General features: G+C 52.8%; 1 protein-coding gene across 3 annotated transcripts in view; it reads right to left on the bottom strand.

Moving 5' to 3' along the window:
- KLC4 (kinesin light chain 4) overlaps positions 1–17,417 on the bottom strand; it is a 29,770-nt gene that overhangs the window by 7,542 nt on the left and 4,811 nt on the right. For 2 of the 3 annotated variants that reach the window (XM_074169158.1, XM_074169157.1), the window contains exons 2-13: positions 8,580–8,846; positions 8,153–8,383; positions 7,724–7,802; positions 7,409–7,634; positions 7,011–7,098; positions 6,627–6,728; positions 6,142–6,315; positions 5,888–5,987; positions 5,271–5,323; positions 2,428–2,495; positions 2,236–2,344; positions 788–910 (exon numbers count right to left, since the gene is read on the bottom strand). In XM_074169158.1, the coding sequence (XP_074025259.1) occupies positions 788–910; positions 2,236–2,344; positions 2,428–2,495; positions 5,271–5,323; positions 5,888–5,987; positions 6,142–6,315; positions 6,627–6,728; positions 7,011–7,098; positions 7,409–7,634; positions 7,724–7,802; positions 8,153–8,383; positions 8,580–8,828 (1,602 nt within the window). In that variant the 5' untranslated portion in view covers positions 8,829–8,846. Of the gene's footprint in view, positions 1–760; positions 911–2,235; positions 2,345–2,427; positions 2,496–5,270; positions 5,324–5,887; positions 5,988–6,141; positions 6,316–6,626; positions 6,729–7,010; positions 7,099–7,408; positions 7,635–7,723; positions 7,803–8,152; positions 8,384–8,579; positions 8,847–17,417 lie in introns of all 3 variants that reach the window. The other variant, XM_074169156.1, reaches the window with a different exon arrangement.

Below are 17,417 nucleotides of genomic sequence, written 5' to 3'. Positions count from 1 at the left end.
GGCACCTGTCCCAGACCTGGACCGCTACCTTGCTCCAAACTCAGTGCTAGTGACCAAAGCGCCCCTCAGTTTCAGAGCAAGCCCAGAGAGGGTCAGGTCACCCTGTCTGTGCCTTCGCTAACGCCAGCCTCTTTTGCCACCACTGGCATCCCACAAAGACCTGCCTTTTACCACCTCTGCTTGGCCGGAGCCTGCGGAGGACAAGAGACCAGGAGAGGGAGACAGCAAAGATGCTGGCTACAGACTATTCCCGTGCCCTGCAGTCATTCAGTCACAGACACACCAAGCACACACACACACGCACACACAACCCTCCCCCAGGCTCAGCATCGCCTGTGGTGCGGTACAGGACAGACAGTCAAGTTGCTCACAAAGGCTGTGTGGGCCTGAGATGGGGCCAGTGCTCTCAGCCAGGGCCTCGAGAGGGGAACAGCAGGGAGAGATGTTAATAAGGTTGCAAGGCTAAGATTAAGGGCAGACCAGGACCAGCTCATGCTGTGCATCGCCAGGGCCTGGCAGCCCCCTGGAAGCAGAAGCCCTTAGTCGGGGATATCTGGCTGGTACACCAGAAGCCAGGCCCAGACACACACCTGTGTGGGCTGGCCGGCTCATGCCAAGAAAGAGGGGAAGGAAGTGTGCAGGGAACGAATGGAGGCAGACAAGGATGCCACGACAGGCCACGCAGGGACAGCCCTGAGCAAGGCTGTCCCTTCCCTCTGGCAGCCGGCTGAGGCCATTCTTGATGGTGTCTTGTACTTACCCCGCTCCATTCCACGCCCATACTCACTTCCTCGCTACCGTCTGTGGCACTCTCGTACTTGACGCCGCCCCCCAGGCTCCGTCGCCTCTCTGTGCCATCGCCCTCCTTCAGGATCTCCACCACCTTTGTCTGGTTGATTGGGTCAATGCCCTGCAAATAGAAAGGGAGAAGGAATCACGGAATTGTCAGAGTTGGAAGGGACCTCTAGAGATCATCTAGTCCAACTCTCCTGCTAAAGCAGGGTTGCCCAGAGCACATCACTCAGGACTGCATCCAGGCGGGTCTTGAAGATCTCCAGAGAAGGGGACTCCACCACCTCCCTGGGCAGCCTGTTCCAGCGCTCCGGCACCCTCACCGGAAAGAAATTCTTCCTCATATTTAAATGGAACTTCCCATGTTCCAGCTTGTGCCCGTTGCCCCTCGTCCTGTCACTGGAAACCACTGAAAAGAGTCCGGCTCCATCCTCCTTCAACCCACCCTTTAGGTACTTGTAAACATAGATAAGGTCTCCCCTCAGCCTTCTCTTCTCCAGGCTAAAGAGCCCCAGCTCTCTCAGCCTTTCTTCATAAGGGAGATGATGCTCCAGTCCCTCCATCATCTTAATTGCCCTACCTTGGACTCTCTCCAGTAGTTCCCTGTCTCTCTTGAACTGGGGAGCCCAGAACTGGACACAGTATTCCAGTTGTGGCTTCACCACTGCAGAGTAGAGGGGCAACAGGTTTTGCGTTTCTGTGTTCTTTCCCTCTAGCGATCTCCTGTGCCATCGCTCTGCTTGGTCCCGGTCTGTCCCCTGTCTTGGCCATTGCCCTATCACAGCCAAAAACATACAGCACAAGAAGAAGGATGGAGCCAAATGTCATCCTGCACTTAGTAGCCCCTGTTTGGGTTCTCAGCTCAGCTCGAGCCATAAACCACCCTGGAGGACAAGGGCTTGCTATCCCAAAGCTGACAGCCTTTTTTCTTCGTGTTTCGGTGCATGAAGGTTCCTGCTGTCCTTCACTCTTTGTGCTAGGTGCTTACAGCTCCTACGTTATTATTTGAGGACTGAGAGGAGTTTAGGGTGAGAGGTGCTCAAAGAAACCCCTAGTGCCTTCCCCAGACAAAAAAAATTAGTGGGAAGAAAGCATCCCAGTGAGTGCAGATCTCCTCAGTAGCTGACAAAGCCTGGTAACCTGCCCTAACCCAGCTGCAGGGTTTCTGCACTCCAAGAGCCGTGCCTTCTTCGCCACGTTGCACACACCCCGCATCTGTTCTACCCATGCACAACCCCACACAGGTGTGCACACAACACCTGCACAAATGCAACCCCAACCACCAAGGTGCTCTGGTGTAGCAGCAACGTAAACCAAAGACATCAGAGGCTGCAAAGCCCAGGAGAGGTCCTCACCACACCACAAGCCAAATGCTGGGCCATGACCTACCATCCCAAGCCCCACAATGCCCTCTCCACCAGGGAAGGTCCCCTCTGGAGTTACCTGCCGCCGAGAGCGAACTGCGCACTCCTCCAAGGTCTCAGCTGCCTCTAGCTTGCCCTGGCGTCGGTACAGCGCACCCAGGTTCCTCAGAGTGGTGTTCACAGTTGGGCTGTAGTAACAGATGAGAGGTGAGCTGGAGCCTTGGCGCTACCTCCTCCAGAGCCCACAGCTGCCCAACAAACCACCTCTTACCTGCTAACCTTACAGGCCTTGTACCAGCCGCCATACTCGGCGTAGGGAGCGCTGTCTCTGTGCTTGCTCTACAGGGTGAGGAGAGATGAGAGCTGTTAGCCCCATGCCCACTGCCCTTCTCTGGCCTGTGCTCTCCCACTGGATGCCAGGGTCGGGCCCCAGGCTGCACCCCGGCACCAACATAGACTTTGGAAACGCAACGTGCAAATGTGGCGATGAAGTCCAGCAGGTTCCCAGAGGGAAAGCTGAAAGCCCGTTCGCTGCAACGGGCTCGGGGCACAAGTAGAAGTGATGTCCCCATCCCAGCAAGGGGCATATTCCCATCTCCTTGCCCCTTCCACGGTACCAAAGGCAGCAGGGACAACACAGCCCACCCCCATGGTGCTCTGGAGGATGTAACACCCCACCTCCCCAGCATGCAAAGGGGAGACAAAAAAAAAAAACCAACCCACCCAACCAAAAAAAAAAAAACCCATCAGGCAGCATGGGCACTAAAGCCCACAGCCATGGCTGGCAAAGGAATCAGCCAGCCACATCCAAGCCTTCTTGCTGCAAGGTCAGGCCTGTTCCACAGCAGCTCAGCCCAGCTAGCTGTGGGCTCTTGTCCACATGTCCATGTCCAGCCCTTGCTCTCCAAAACTGGCTGGCTGGCCCTGCCATAGCCAGGAGCAAAGAGGCTGCTGGCCAGAGTAACAGGAGGGGGAAAAGAGCTTGATGCTCAAGGAGAAAGATCTAGGGCCAGGACAACCCACGCTGCAGGACAACGCTAGTCAGTAGGGACCACAGCACCTGCAAGCAGGAATTGCCACTGCTGTGGGAGCAGGGCTGCCTGTCCACACACCGTGCACCCCAGTATGTGCAAGCACTTGGGGGTGTGCCATGCCCCTGGCTCTGCACCCCCCAACAACACATGGGGTGGGCAGGAAGCACCCAGCTATCCCGAGCCTGTCAGGGCTGCTCTCACCAACCAGGTGCAGGGGGCACTGCCCCTCAGCAGGGATTTCCCTCTGGCAAGGGCTCTAGCCCAGAAGAAACCGTCTTCACAGTCCCACAGCACTTCTCAGATCTTTACCCCGCATGCTGGAATCTCCCTGAGCCATAGGCACACATGATGCCTTGCACCAGAGCCTAGACAGCCTTGGCAGGCCCCAGGGGCAGGAGAGCTCAGGACTCGTAACAGCTCTGAAGCTTGTTTAGAGCCCTAAGAGGGTGGCTGGACCAGCGGGGAAAGATGTCAAATCCCCTGGGGCAGAAAGAGCCTCGCAGGCCAGGGCTGCCAGCTGTGCCCAAAGCCCTGCTGCTGGCACAATCTGATCTTCCCCTGCTGCTACTGAGAGCAGTGGGAAAGAGGGGCGAGGGGAAAAAAAAAAAAAAAAAAAAAAAAAAGAAGTGAAACTCTGCAAGAAGGGTTTGATGCTTTTTAATCCGAGACATGGAAACACGGCACAAAGCGGAGTGCGGCAGCCCCAGCCCCTGGGCCAGCAGTACAAGCAGGTCTGTGGCTACTGCTGCCTGGCTGGGAAGCCCATGCCAACTATGCCATGCCATAGGGTATGGATGCAGCTGCCCTGAGGACAGGAGTTCCAGGAGCAGGGAAAGAGGCTCAGCCCTTGCCCCAGGCTGTAAAACAAATCTCACTCCAACCGTAGGTCCCTGAGCCTGTTCTCTTGCCCCGTAGCAAAGCTTGCGTTATCTGGAGCATAGCTCCACACTACAACTATCAACTTCTGACCTCTTAAGTCTCCAAAGATACCATCAGAAGTGTCTCAATCCCAGAGATGGCAAGGGGAGCCTGGGCTCTCCTCCAACTTTGATTTCTCCTGCATAGGATGGTGCCACAGCAAATGTAATTTCCTTGCAGCAAAGCCTTCGCAGGGCAGCAACCAGAGCAGTGCAAGGTGGAGGCTGAGCACTGGGGACCGCACAGAGCAGTTCAATGGGAAGACACAGCATGCTAGGGGGAGGCAGCTGCTAGTGCCCTGCTCTTAGGGCTCGCACGATGGGACTGATCAGTCAACTAAGCCAAGCCTGCCAGCCTGCTGTCTGGGCCCAGGCAGGGATGAGGGCTGCTCTGAGGCCAAAGGAGAAGGAGAGGACTGGACCAGAGCCCTTCATTCTGCTGCTTCACCCACCTGCCAAAAAGCAGGTGAGGTGTCAGGCTTGGGAAAAGCAGAGACAGGACCATGCTGGGTTTATCAGCTGAGCACAGAGCAGGGCCTGGGCAACAGGAGCAACAGCTTCTTTGTCTCTCAGTCTAGACCAAGGCAAGCACAACCCATGTCTACCCTCCTTCACAGGCCAGCTAGGACATAGAACAGATAGGGCCTGCCCTGTGCGGAGATCTTTTTCGAGAGGTTTGGCTCCGTTTCCTAAACAAGGTGACGGCAGCAGTTTCTTCTTGACCTCCATTTTTCCCCAGGCAGCCTTAGGGCTGCTTCAGAAGCAGGTTGTGCTCTGGGTACTAGCAGTTCTTTGGAACAGAGTGCCACGGCCCTGCAGCACAACCCTCTGCCATCCACCATCTTCCATCATCTGTGTGGCCTAGAGGGATCACTAAAGCAAAAAGAGAGCGCATGCAGCCATGGCTGAGAGGCTGAACAACCCCCTGCCCCAGGAAAAGCATCAAGCTCTCTAATCGACCTTCCTTTCCTGCTGCCCCAAGGAGCAGCCATGCTCTCCCCCAACTCTCCAGCCCTTTCCCGGCCTTCATCAATGGCCATAGCAGCTCTTCAGATTGCAGGAGGGAGGGTCTGGCTGTGATAAGAGAGGATAAAAACCCCTAGATCCCCTTCCCCTCCCAGGGCTCTTGCTGCTAACAAGGAGCACCACCAGCTCAGACTCACCTTGCTCATCTCCTCTCTCTCCTCTGCATGCATCCAGATCGGCTTGTGCTCATCTGTGTGCGGAAGAATGCAAGATAGCTCTGCTCACCACCTCACCCTGTTGCTCTGCCACTTCCACTGGAGCTCTGCCTCCTGCACAGCCCAATGCTCTGTCCCCAGAGCCAGCAGCTCACCAGAGGGAAGTGACAAGTCTTCCAGATCCCCCTGGTCCCTGGGTTAGAGCCCCAAGGCAGGCAACTGACATTGCAAGAGCAGGACAGGAGAAGGAAGGAACAAGTCCTCCCATGGGGGAATACCTGTGCCAGGTGTACGTACAGGAGAAACTTCAGCTTATGCCTGGGGATGGTTGTGCCACTTGCTATTCCCCCTTTTAGCCACAACTATTCCCAACCCAGTAAAGACTGACAGCCAGAGCTCTCCAAGACCCTTTCTGAGAAGAGGTGGAACAGCATAACACACTAGAATGGCAGTGCCTCAAGGGCTGCCCAAAGCAGGGGCCCTGCAGGGCATCCCATCCCTCTGCCAGGGGCATACCAGAATCAGCCAAGCCCAGGCTGACAGCCAGGAGGCCAAACTGCTCACCCTTCCCTAGCCCCAACAGCTTCTGCTGTACAAACCGTCCACAGAGCCAAACTCCTTCACATGAGCACGGGTGAGGATCTCCTTATACAGCACCTCTGCATCTTTGTATTTGCCTTGCTTCAGGTAACAGGAGGCCTGCAAACAAGAAAACAGCTCCAGTCCCACTGGGCAACACAGACTAACTCTGCCCCCGTCTTGCAAAGAGCTGCAACTTCCAAGCAGCAGGCAATGTTCACCTTTCCCACGGCACCATTCCCCATCCCCACATGGCCTCCCCCCAGGGCCTCACCAGGTTGTTCTTGGTCTTGGCAACGTTGGGGTCATCAGGACCCAGGCAGCTCTCGTAGATCTCCAGGGCCCGGCAGTAATAGTACTCCACCTCGTCATATTTGCCCTGGTTCTGGCACAGCAGGGCTAGATTGTTCAGCTGCTTGGCCACGTCAGGATGGTCTTTGCCTAGGACCTAGGTAAACAAAAGAAGAGAAGCCACAAAAAGTCAACACTGCAAGACTGCAGTGAACTCCTAGAGTCAGTACACACTGTAGTCCCTCCAGAACATGCCTATGTCAGACAGGAGCCAAGGACTAGGGAAGTAAACAGGAGAAATTCCAGCTTCCACCTCCTGGCTGGCTTCTCTAAGTCTGCAAACACTGGAGAGGCAGGAAAGGTGGTGGCAGAATCAGCAGCCAAAGAGATTAGATAGTTTCTGAACCTCCCAGGTGCAGCAAGGTAATGGGGAGAGTTGGAAGGAAGGAGAGTATGGGAGACCAGTACCTTCTCACGGATCTCCAGGGCTCGTTTACACAGTGGCTCTGCTTCTTTGTACTTTCCTCTCTTGCCATAGAGAACAGCCAGATTGTTCAAAGTTGCTGCCACCTGCAGAGACATAAGCTTCTCCATGAAACAAAGCAGAATCCAGTGGGACCAAACAAGGGGTGCAAGCAGCAGTAATGCTGACTGTCCCTTTTCCTTCATGCCTGCAGTACAGCTGCTTCTGAAGAGAAGAAGGTGCAGAGGCAGAAGGCCACCCTGCCTACATGGCAGAGCACACTACTGCCCTTGGTAGTCTGGCTGCAGACACACCATAAGGGCACCGTTCTAGCCCCAGTGGCACCCACAGGTTGAGGGAAATAACTGAAAGAGAAGGGAGACACTCACCGCTGGGTGGTCTTTGCCCAGAGTCTTCTCACGGATGGAGAGAGCATCATTCAAGAGATGTGCTGCCTCTTTGTATTTGTTCTGGTCCCTGCAGTGCAAAGCCAACCATTTATTCAGGATCTGGACATCACAGACCACAGCAACAAGAACTGTCTCCTTCCACACAGGTCCAGACCCCACAGCCCTTTTATTTCTCCATTCCTCCCAACCTTAGCCAGTGCCTAGTTATATCAGGGAGTCTGGAAGTCCAAATACCTCATCTGTCCCAAAACCTTTTTGAAAGGCAAACCACAGGAAGCTGAGGGAGCTCCCTGTCACCAGGATGCACACTGTTCTGGTAAACAGGAGAGGCAAAAAAACCTCTCCTGGCTCAGTCCTGCCCTCCCCACCACGCTCACCTGTACACTAACGCCAGGATGTTGAGCATGGTGGCCACATCAGGGTGATCGTGCCCTGATGTCTTCTCCAGGTCCTCCAGCGCCTGCTTGCAGAGCGGCACAGCCACCTCATAGCGTCCCTGTGAGGCGTACTGGATGACAAGGTTGTGGAGGGTGCGCAAGCGTGCGGGAATCTCATAGCCTCCCTGCTGGGCAGCTGCCACTGCACTGCTGTGCTGGTGGGGCACTGCAGGCACAGAGGAATAAACAGGGAAACAGTTGGCACAGCAGGCTTGAACAGAGACAGCTAGCAACCCTGCATGAGCAAACACTTACATCCAGGACCATGCTCCTCCTCCTCATTTGGGAACAGATCATCCAGAGAGTCCTTGGCAGAGTCGCCCTCCTTCTCCTCCTGGGAGGATGGGAATCACAACACTATTGGTTCTCAGAGAAGACAGCAGCAGCCTGTGCTAAGTCAGCTGCCAAATTCTCCTTCCTGCTGCAGCCCACCAACACCTCAACTTCCCCTGTTGTCTCTGCCGCCGTTCCCCCTCCCCAAAACTAATAAAGCCAAATTTCCCCAGCACATCCTGGCATGTTACTCCATGTTCTTCCAGAGACCCTACCCCATGCAGGCTCCCTTTAGTTACACGCATTGGTGTGGGAAGGGGAAAAATCCAGGGCGATATTAACACACCTAGGTCCTGCTGGTCCAACCTCCCCCACCCCAAAACACAGCTGCTCAGTAGGACTAGGGCATACCGAAGGTGAGACATCCTCATCATACTTCTTCAGCTGGTTCATGAACTCAAGGTGTTTCTTCTCCTCCTCCAGCTGAGCCACGGTTTGTTCACTGCGCTGCAGCTTCTGCTGGGTGTTGGCAAGCTCGTCACGCAGCCACTGGTTCTCCTGGCACAGTCTCCGCACCTGAGCACGCAGCTTCTGCTTCTCTGACTCCACAGCATTCAGGTGGTTAGACAACGCCATCATCACCTTGTCAAGAGTACCCAGTCAGTAACTACCACAATTTTGTATCTCCCTCACATACGTGCTTAGGGCCCACCCTGAGGGTCAGGCTGGCCTCCTACAGTCCACCCCTTGCTGCCCCTGCAGCTTATGGGGAATGGCCACATGCCCCCCATCCCCTGCCAGTCCTGGGTAACACCTAGGGGTCACCCGCCACTCTCACCTGAGCTTCTCCAAGCCCCAGTTCGATCATCTCCACTGACTTGCGAAGCAGGTTGGATTTCTCATGTACGAGATTGGCTTCTTCATCTTTCTTCAGGCACTTGATGGTCTCCAGTAAGCTATGCAGGATGGAGTTGTGCTCATTCTTGAGTGCCTCCAGCCCTTGCATCACCAGCTTGGTGTTGGAAATGATCTCCTCTTGGCTCAGCTTGTCCAGTTTCTCCTCCCTTGGGTATACCATGGTGGACATAGTCCTGCTCCTGCAGCCCTACACAGGAAGGGAGAGAGAGACAAAAACCCTCAGTGCTGTTTCAAAGAGCCACAACCACACGCAAGTGTCACAGACTCCTTCAAGCAGCCAGAGACAGCATTCAACTGGTTGCCCACTCTGAGCCCTTGCCCTTTGTCTTCCCCTCTCCCCTTGGCAGCTGGCAGCTGTCAGGCCACGTGTCTCCGCTTTTGTGGCATGGAGCGCTGGCAACACGTGGACAGGAGACAAAAAGGCTAGAATCAGTGCTGACCTCCAACACCCCCACAGTCCCAGCAGCAAGGAAAGCTGATTTAGCTTCCAATTAAGAGCGGAGATTTGTAGTTGGCAGCCAGGGTTGCAATGCACACACCTCCTGCCCACAGACCACAGATGCAAGGAGCCTGTCGGAGCTCAACACCTCTTCCAACTGCAGAAGGAAGGGAATGGAAAGCAGAGGGATGCCAACGTGAAGTTTTCTGCTTCCCCAATGGAAAATCTCCTGGAAGACCATCTCTCAGACAGGGAGACGTGGCATCAGTGGCCTTACTGGGCCAAAGGAAAACTTCCCTGACCAGAAGAGTACACCCTGTGAATCCCAGCCCCAGCACAGAACAGCCATTGTGGCGATAAGGGATATAACACCGCCAGCATGAACTGAATCATGCCTGTGTGGGAAAGCTTATACACACCAACTGCTACGGTTACACTAGTGTAACCCTTGCGTGGGTGTCAGCATGAAACACTAACAGCTTTTCCAGCTCCATTCGTCCTACTGCCAGCCCAAGGACTCCTCAGCGTGGCATGAGAGCTCTGTACTCCTTCCCTTGTCCTGTTCCCCCCGGATATACACCAGGAGAGTACCAAGCTACTGCCTTTGCTCAAGAACACCAAGTGCTACAACCCACAATGTTAGTGCGGCTGCAGAATCATAGAACCGTCTGGGTTGGAAGGGACCTTTAAGATCATCTAGTCCAACCATCAACCTAACTCTGATAAAAGAAAAAAACACCCACAAAAAAAAAACCCACACACCAACAACAAAAAACCCCACATCACTAAACCATGTCTCTAAGCACTGTATCAACCCGTCTTTTGAATACCTCCAGGGATGGTGCTTCAACCACTTCCCTGGGCAGCCCGTTCCAATACTTGATAACCCTTTCAGTGTAAAGATTTTTCCTAATATCCAATCTGAACCTCCCCTGGTGCAACTTGAGGTCATTTCCTCTTGTCCCATCGCCTGTGACTTGGGAGAAAAGCCCAATCCGAGCCTCGCTACAACTTCCTTTCAGGTAGTTGTAGAGAGTGATAAGGTTTCCCCTCAGCCTCCTTCTCTCTAGGTTGAAGAACCCCAGCTCCCTCCGCCTTTCCTCATAAGACTTACTCTCCAGATCCCTGCACAGAAAATCCAGGAGCTAGGGAAACACAGCAGGCTAGGGGGTGAGAGACATAAGCAGCAGGCAAGACCTTCTGTAGCAGGTTGATGGTACCCTAGATGCTCCACGACTCATTCATCTCACCCTCTCCCCTGAGTTTGGCCACCCCAGCACCCTCTTCACATTACTCAGTGACAAAGCCACCACCCCCCTCACTATAGGTCGCTCCAAGCCCCCAGCCTCCTGCGGGGCTGAAGGCAGCCGGCTGCGATGCCCTGCACAGGCAGCGCCTGCCCGGTAGCACCTCCTTGCCACCCAGAGCTGGCAGGAGGCACTGGAACCCCAGCACCCAGGGCCCTGCTGGCAGGAAGCTGGCAAACACCCCCGGGAACTACACAGGAGGAGGTTGGGGAAGAGCCACCAACAGATTTGTCTCCTCCTGCAGGACCCACCTCTGCACGGTTTGAGCTCTTTGTTTGGCAGCAGCAGCCTTCTGCCTGGCTTACTGAGCGAGCAGAAACGTTGCCCCAAGTACAGGAACAGGGAAAGAAGAGCTCCTCTCCACCTCAGCTGTCTGCTCCACCCGGGGGGGTCTCAGGGGGATCCCCCAGCTCAGTTATCACTATCACTGCCTGGTAGTGGACCCTGAGCAATAGAGGAGTCGTTTCCTCCTCATGGCGCCATAGAAAGTGAAGATGGCAAACAGTACTGGGGCAGTTGCTATAAGGTTCGCACATCTCACCATACCCACCTGTTTCCTCCCCTTTAATTTCACTCTTCCAGAAGTTCACAGAATCTTCATGGTTGGAAGGGACCTTTGAGATCATCAAGTCCAACCATACCCACACAAAAAAAGAAACCAAGATGAACCTACAGTCACGCAAAAAGTGGTGCATAGCTACTTAACTGATGTGAATTGTACATCTGAGCTTTGAACTTGCTCAGCAGACTCCAAAGATGCCTATTCCCATGGATTTGGCAGAATCTTTTGCTAAAAGTCCCTGTGTTCACACTTTCTCGGAGGCAGCAAGACTTATCCTGCTGGGAGACAGAAAAATACTGGGGGGAGGGGCTCAAAGCAAGTTCAACCCATATAGGGGAGAAGTCACCCCTTTGCTCAAGTTCCTTGAGTTGTTTTATAAGCCTGAGCTCTCCTCTCCACTCCTCCACTCCTCTCTGATTTCTGTCCCACTGATGCACATCCATCCCCCAGCAAGGGCAGCAAACCCCAACACACAGCGGAGACCTTACTGAACCTCAGCAGAGCAGAAAGACTTCATGCCCCTTGAAGACTGGGTTCCTGTTCATACCTTTGAGCAAGAGCTGAGTCCTCCACCACCGACCCCAGAATCACAATTCACTTCATGAGCCAGCATCAGTGCCCTATTTCACTGTACCCTTCACTTCTGGGTCTCTGCCATGCTCCACATGCGGTTACCCTGTGCATTGTGCATTTTACACAGGAAAGTCTCACCCGGACATTTCCCACTTCGCTTTAGAGAAGACCACACAGTAAGACAAAAAAAACCCTCACTAAGATCAAGATAGAGGGCATAGACTACTGTTTTGAAGAAAAGAATAGGTCTTTTGAGAGTTGGCTGCGACTCACATCCTGTCTTCCAAACTGATTCTCCAGGAACTGGCAGCTAAGCACCTTGGTCCGTAATTCCCCTGGTTATTCTTTTTCTCACCTTTATAACACATCTAGGGGAGTGACTGAGTGTTAAAGCAACAAGGGAAGCCCTGCCTAAGGCAGACTCCTGTGGGTGAGCACAATTCAGGAAGAGATGTGCAATAATTCCCAGCTCCAGAGGAAAAGGCTGGCAGCCCAAAGGACGCTAACACTGCCATGCATGGCAAAGCGCTGTTGTCCTGCTCTAAAATGGGTCCAGACAGCCCCACAGGAAGGCTCAACAGGCACTTCCCTGCTTCCACCAAAGCCAAGGTACCAACCACTGAAGGGCAAAATGGCCCCATCAGACTCAGAAACGGGGAAATCGGGAAGTGGGAGTCCTCTGGAGCACGGACAATGCTTGAGACACAAGGAGATCCCCAGGAGCAGCCTCATACCCTGCACACAACGCAGCTAGAGCTCTGCTCTAAGGCTCACACAGCTATGCAGCACAAGTGCCTCTTCATCTCTCCCTCTGCGTTCTGGGTCAGCTGTAAAACGCTGACAGTTTTCATGGAAGCATCACTTACATCCATACAGAGATCTTGCTACCGTCTTTAAAAAGTACAATGCAAATGCATTGGAAAGACAAACACCTTACAAATCATGATAAAAAGCCACCAGAGATCACACCTTGCTAGATAAGAGTCAGACAAGACCCAGATCCATAGAAAATCAGCCTCATTAATTCCACTGTGCTCAGAACTACTCTTCAACTGAGAACTCGCCAAGCTGTGTGTTAAACCACCAGTGCCTCTACTACAGCAACACCCTGTCTTTCTTCAGCCCTTCCAACAGAAGGCTTTAAGCATTTCAGTCTCCACAATCTATTTGCCTTTCAGAACTGCAAAGGTTTCAGCCTGAGAAGGGAAAATAACCAAAACATCCCAACCCACAGCACATCAGACTCATCCTGCCCTGCAGCTACATCCTCATATCCTCAAGACATACCAATACAGGCTCCTCTTCTCTCACCAGCTGTGCAAACACCTCTACACAGCCCTGGTCTTTCTCCCCTAGGATGATACCCTAGAAGTACAGCTCTGCTAGGTACCAACATGCTTGCAGGGTTCAAGGGTGGGCAGTGGGCTGTCCAGGCTGGACACAGAGTGCAAAACCTGAGAACAGCACACGCGTTGTTCACTTCCAAGTACCAACAAGAAAACAAAGAGAAGACTGCAGAGAAGTCACTTAAATGCTGCCACCTCTTGCACAGCAAAGAAAACCAACAAACACTGACGGGAACTGACTTCTTATCCCTAGAAAGTGACAATTCTTCCCTACAGAGCCTTATTTCTAGCTCTCCCCAGTGCTGGCAGGTCTACATTCAGTGCCCAGCCCTCCAGAGAGGAAACACGCTCTATGGCAACCGACGCCAAGGTCAGGCAGGCTGAGGCTGCTGTATAAGCACTCTTCCTACTCCCACACGTTCAGTAAAGGGCACTGAATGTCCTTTATCCAGGCAGAAAACACACTTGAAGGTTCCCGCAGCGAAGAGGGGACACACCATCATTTGCCTTTGGCAGGGGGAGGTTCAGACTGGAATAGGAAGAAAGACTGCTTTTCCAAGGAGTTCCCGAAGAGCTGGAATGCCCAGCTCCTAGATTATCCTGCCGCATTCCTCATGGCTCTGCAGGTGCCATGGCCCAGGTCTCCACCAGCATGTTTCTGCTCTAGTTGGCATGCCTTCCCTATTTACAGTGAGCCGCTCGAGCAGCCTGGCTTTCCGGCAACACCCGTCTCACCTCCCCTCCCTTGCTCCCATTCGGAGGAGTGCTGCAGGAAGACAGGGAAGGAACATGCGTGCACCAAGCTTTGTGGCAGTTGCAGCACTCAGCTGGGAATCCATCAGCTGGCACATCCTGCCAGGCAGAAACCTTCCTCCTGCATTCAAGCGCATAACCGGGAAATCACTGAGCATCAGCAATTTCAGCAGCCCACTTTTCTGCCTCTGAAAACTGCTCCCACATGCGAGAGCTTTAAGAAGAAAGAGCTGGAAGCTTCACTGCTTCTATCTTAAACCCACAGCAGCTGCCACAACAGAAGCAAGGATGCCAGACTAAATGGGTCCAAGTGAATCTTAAAGCTTAGATTATGACACCCAACCCTGGAAGGCTACAGAGAGGAAGCACCAGGGAAATCAGGAGTCAGCTAAAATAGGACAGAGACCTCAGGTCTACACATGCCTCAACAAATTCAGCTCACTTCACTGTCTCCCCGCATGTCCCCGGACCAGGTAGATGTGAGACACAGGGTACCATCACAACTTGCACAAGCGATACCGTCAAGACAATAATTGCAGCTCCCTTCAAACTACAGACGGCCTGCCAGCACTTTCTGTATGGAAGCGGGCACAGACTTTTAAGCAGCAAACTCTTCTGTAGGAGAAGGTGATCTCAGGATATGGTCATTGCAGAAAACCAGCTGGGTTCTGGAAAAAAAACGCTTCCTCTGGAAAAGACCCATAGCAAGAATGAGTGACCACGTTTGGGAGCTAGATAACAATGGTGGCACTTAAAAATGGAAACACGGGGCTTAAAGTCTTATTTTCACAGTGATTATTCCAGTCTCATGCTGCGAGACATAGTTTTGCTACCTGGGAAAACAGCAAGGTTATGTGTTTGGGGAGCAAAACAACTTGATAAAAAGCAGGGAGGGTTTGTCGCTTTGTTCCCCTTCCCCCTCCCCCCCCCCCCCCCCATTTGGGCCTCTGCCAGCTCATTACTGTGAAACAACAGAATAAAGGGTCTCTGGAAAGACTGACTGACCTCCACCAAAGCTAGAACTGGGATCGCCGATACACAGCTGAGTCTCCACTCCTAAGGGATACTGCAACAAAACCTGGACCTCATACCTTGGATGCTTGAGAGAGAAAATAAAACCAGTAAAAAGCAGAGTGCCGAGGTTGCAGCCATTGCAAAGGCTGTGCCACGAGCACAAGTTTTCTCTTTATTTTGATACCATAGAATCAGAAAAGCAAACAGAGACCGTAGGAGAACTGCCATCAGCTGCACGGAGCCTCTGAGGCTTCCACTGCACAGCCAGGAGGTGTTGACACTGCCAGGAAACTTGCATGCTGCCACACCACCGCCAGAAAAGCCGCTGTGCTCTGCCACCACCCCAGGCCACCTACAACCGAGCCACAGAAAAGGGACAAACTGGTGCTGCCGAGTCACACATCCGACAGTCAGCATTTCCAGAGCCACTCCAATATGGGTAAAACAAGAAATATAATCAACTCTGTATGGTGCTCAAGAACTTCACAGCTAAGAGCAGCTGCACACGCACATGTTAAGGCTTTAGAAACAAAGGCAAGAGAAGGATGTTTTGCAAATGAAGGGACAGATGGGTGTGCAGTCGGCTTCAGGGTAACGTTAAGAACTGCGACACGAGAAAGAGCCGGAAATTAGAAGGCAAATACTAGACTAAAGAAACGGTGGAATAATGGCAGTATATGGCTTCATCCCAGAATAAGTGCCTGCTGAGGTTCATGAGAGGCACAGACCGGGAGTGGTGCTCTGTGATGCTTGCTACCACTGCCAGAAATGCCTGGTACATCCATTTCATGCTCCCTTAGAGCCACTCAGAACGCACAAAGAGGAGATCAGTCAGGGGTCAGCACCCTTGGGAGTTCGTATACAGCATCTCTCTGAGCTGCAAACCCAAAGCCAAAAGATGTCACTCAAACTCTGACATGCATGAGGTCCTTTGCCACCATTTGTCTCTGGCTCAGGACCTTCTGCACTCTACTGCTAAAAAATGGGGGCAGGTAGATCCCCATCTTCTGCCCAAAGTTCTTTCCCAACCCCAGCCTCCAGCTTGGGCCTTTCATGCACTGCAGACAGTCTAGAGAGTCAAACCCACACACAGATGACCTCGAGTACCATAGAGAGACCGCTTTGTTGCGACTTCCTCCCTAATAAAAGAGTTTGGCTGTTGTATTACTCAGAAGGGATACCTAGAGGTCTCTGGTCCATGCCCTCACTCAAAGCAGGTATCTGCATCTAGTCAAGGGTTGATTATCTCCCAAAATGGAGATGCCACAAGCTCTTCAGACCGCCGTCCCATGGCTTAACCACGGTGGGGGGGGAATAAAAATCCTTGTCTGAATTCCTTAGATAAAACTCATTATTACATTTGCTTTTACTGAACACCACTTCAGGACAAAGGGGCCAGGCACCACAGCACTAGAAACTAACCCTAGACCCAGAGGAAAGGAATGCGGCACATGCCTCCTTCCAACAGGGTCCCATGAGGACAGAGTCCCCCTGTCCCCGAGCAAGAGAGGCAATGCAATCCACCTCCAGCAGCACAGCAGGGATTGGAGGCAAGAAGCCATCTCACCCACACTCTCCCATGCCCCAAAACCAGGATTCTCCTTAGCATCCAGACACCCCCTCACATGGTTTCAAAGCCAATCTCCAAAGCCCAGGAAGGCTTTGCCCAACCAGCTTCCCCAAGCTTGAGAACCATATGTAACTCAGAACAAGTTGACTGTGCTGTTGGAATCAGCCCAGCTCTCCCTATCTCCTGGATGGGGATCGAGGCCAGGATTGCTTCTTTCAGCAGCAGCTGACACATGCCAGCCCTAGTTGAGTGTGAAGATCCACGGGTTTTTCTAGATACCAGAAGGCCTGTGTTCGGAAAGCCTGGGCTAACCAGCAGGCTTCAAGAGCCCCAGGGGCTTTTAACTAGGACTAAGAAACCAGATTCGCAGCCCAAATGGAAGGGCTTTCCCGCAAGGAGATAGGAGGTTCCCTTCACGCTCTTCTCTTTCAGTATTAAACACTACTCCATGTCCCAGAAGCTTCACGTCCCCACCAGCTGCAATCTCTAACAGAAAAGGCACCGTAGCATAACCTTTCTGAAACTTAGGGCAAGCTGGTGGTAAGCTGGCTTTACAGGGACTTGGCCACAGCGACTCAGGTTCACATCACTACAGAAAGGACCTGGGAGCTTTCCATCCTTCTCCCAATTTCCAGCCCACAGCTGGAAATGGCAAGTCAAAAGCTGCTAGAGTTTGTTCTGATTGACAAGGGCAAGCAATTCCTGTGTTACCAAAGCACAATCCAATTCCAACAAGCATATGTGATCTGCGGAAAACGGAGGAGGAGGGCTGGTTGGCTTTGTATCACCTCACTCATTCCTTTCAAGACCAGAAATGTCTTACTCCTTTCATTCATTAGTGAGCAAAGAATACAGACATTGAAGGCAACAAGAGTTAAAAAAAAAAAACAAACCAACAACAAAAAAACCCAAACCGACACCGACAGGTGCCATTAGCAGAAAATAATTTTGCTCCTTTTTGCAGTTCATACTGCTTACAACCCCAGCTGGCCGAGGAAACGGGTACCTTTCAGCAGGCAACAGCAGTCTTCACCACCCCCACCAGCAAGCTTGTGCTAGCATCTCCAGATCAGCTGATAAAACCTTGTTTTTAAACTCTTGCTCATGTCTGCAGCAGCTCACCAAATCCATTCTGCATCTGCTGTGCCCGGGACTACAGAGGAACACCACTAAAACCCGTTTCCAGGCTAGCGG

Source organism: Numenius arquata, chromosome 2 (assembly GCF_964106895.1).
Source record: "Numenius arquata chromosome 2, bNumArq3.hap1.1, whole genome shotgun sequence".
NCBI classification, from domain to species: Eukaryota; Metazoa; Chordata; class Aves; order Charadriiformes; family Scolopacidae; genus Numenius; species Numenius arquata.
This window is presented reverse-complemented; position numbering and strand designations above follow the sequence as displayed.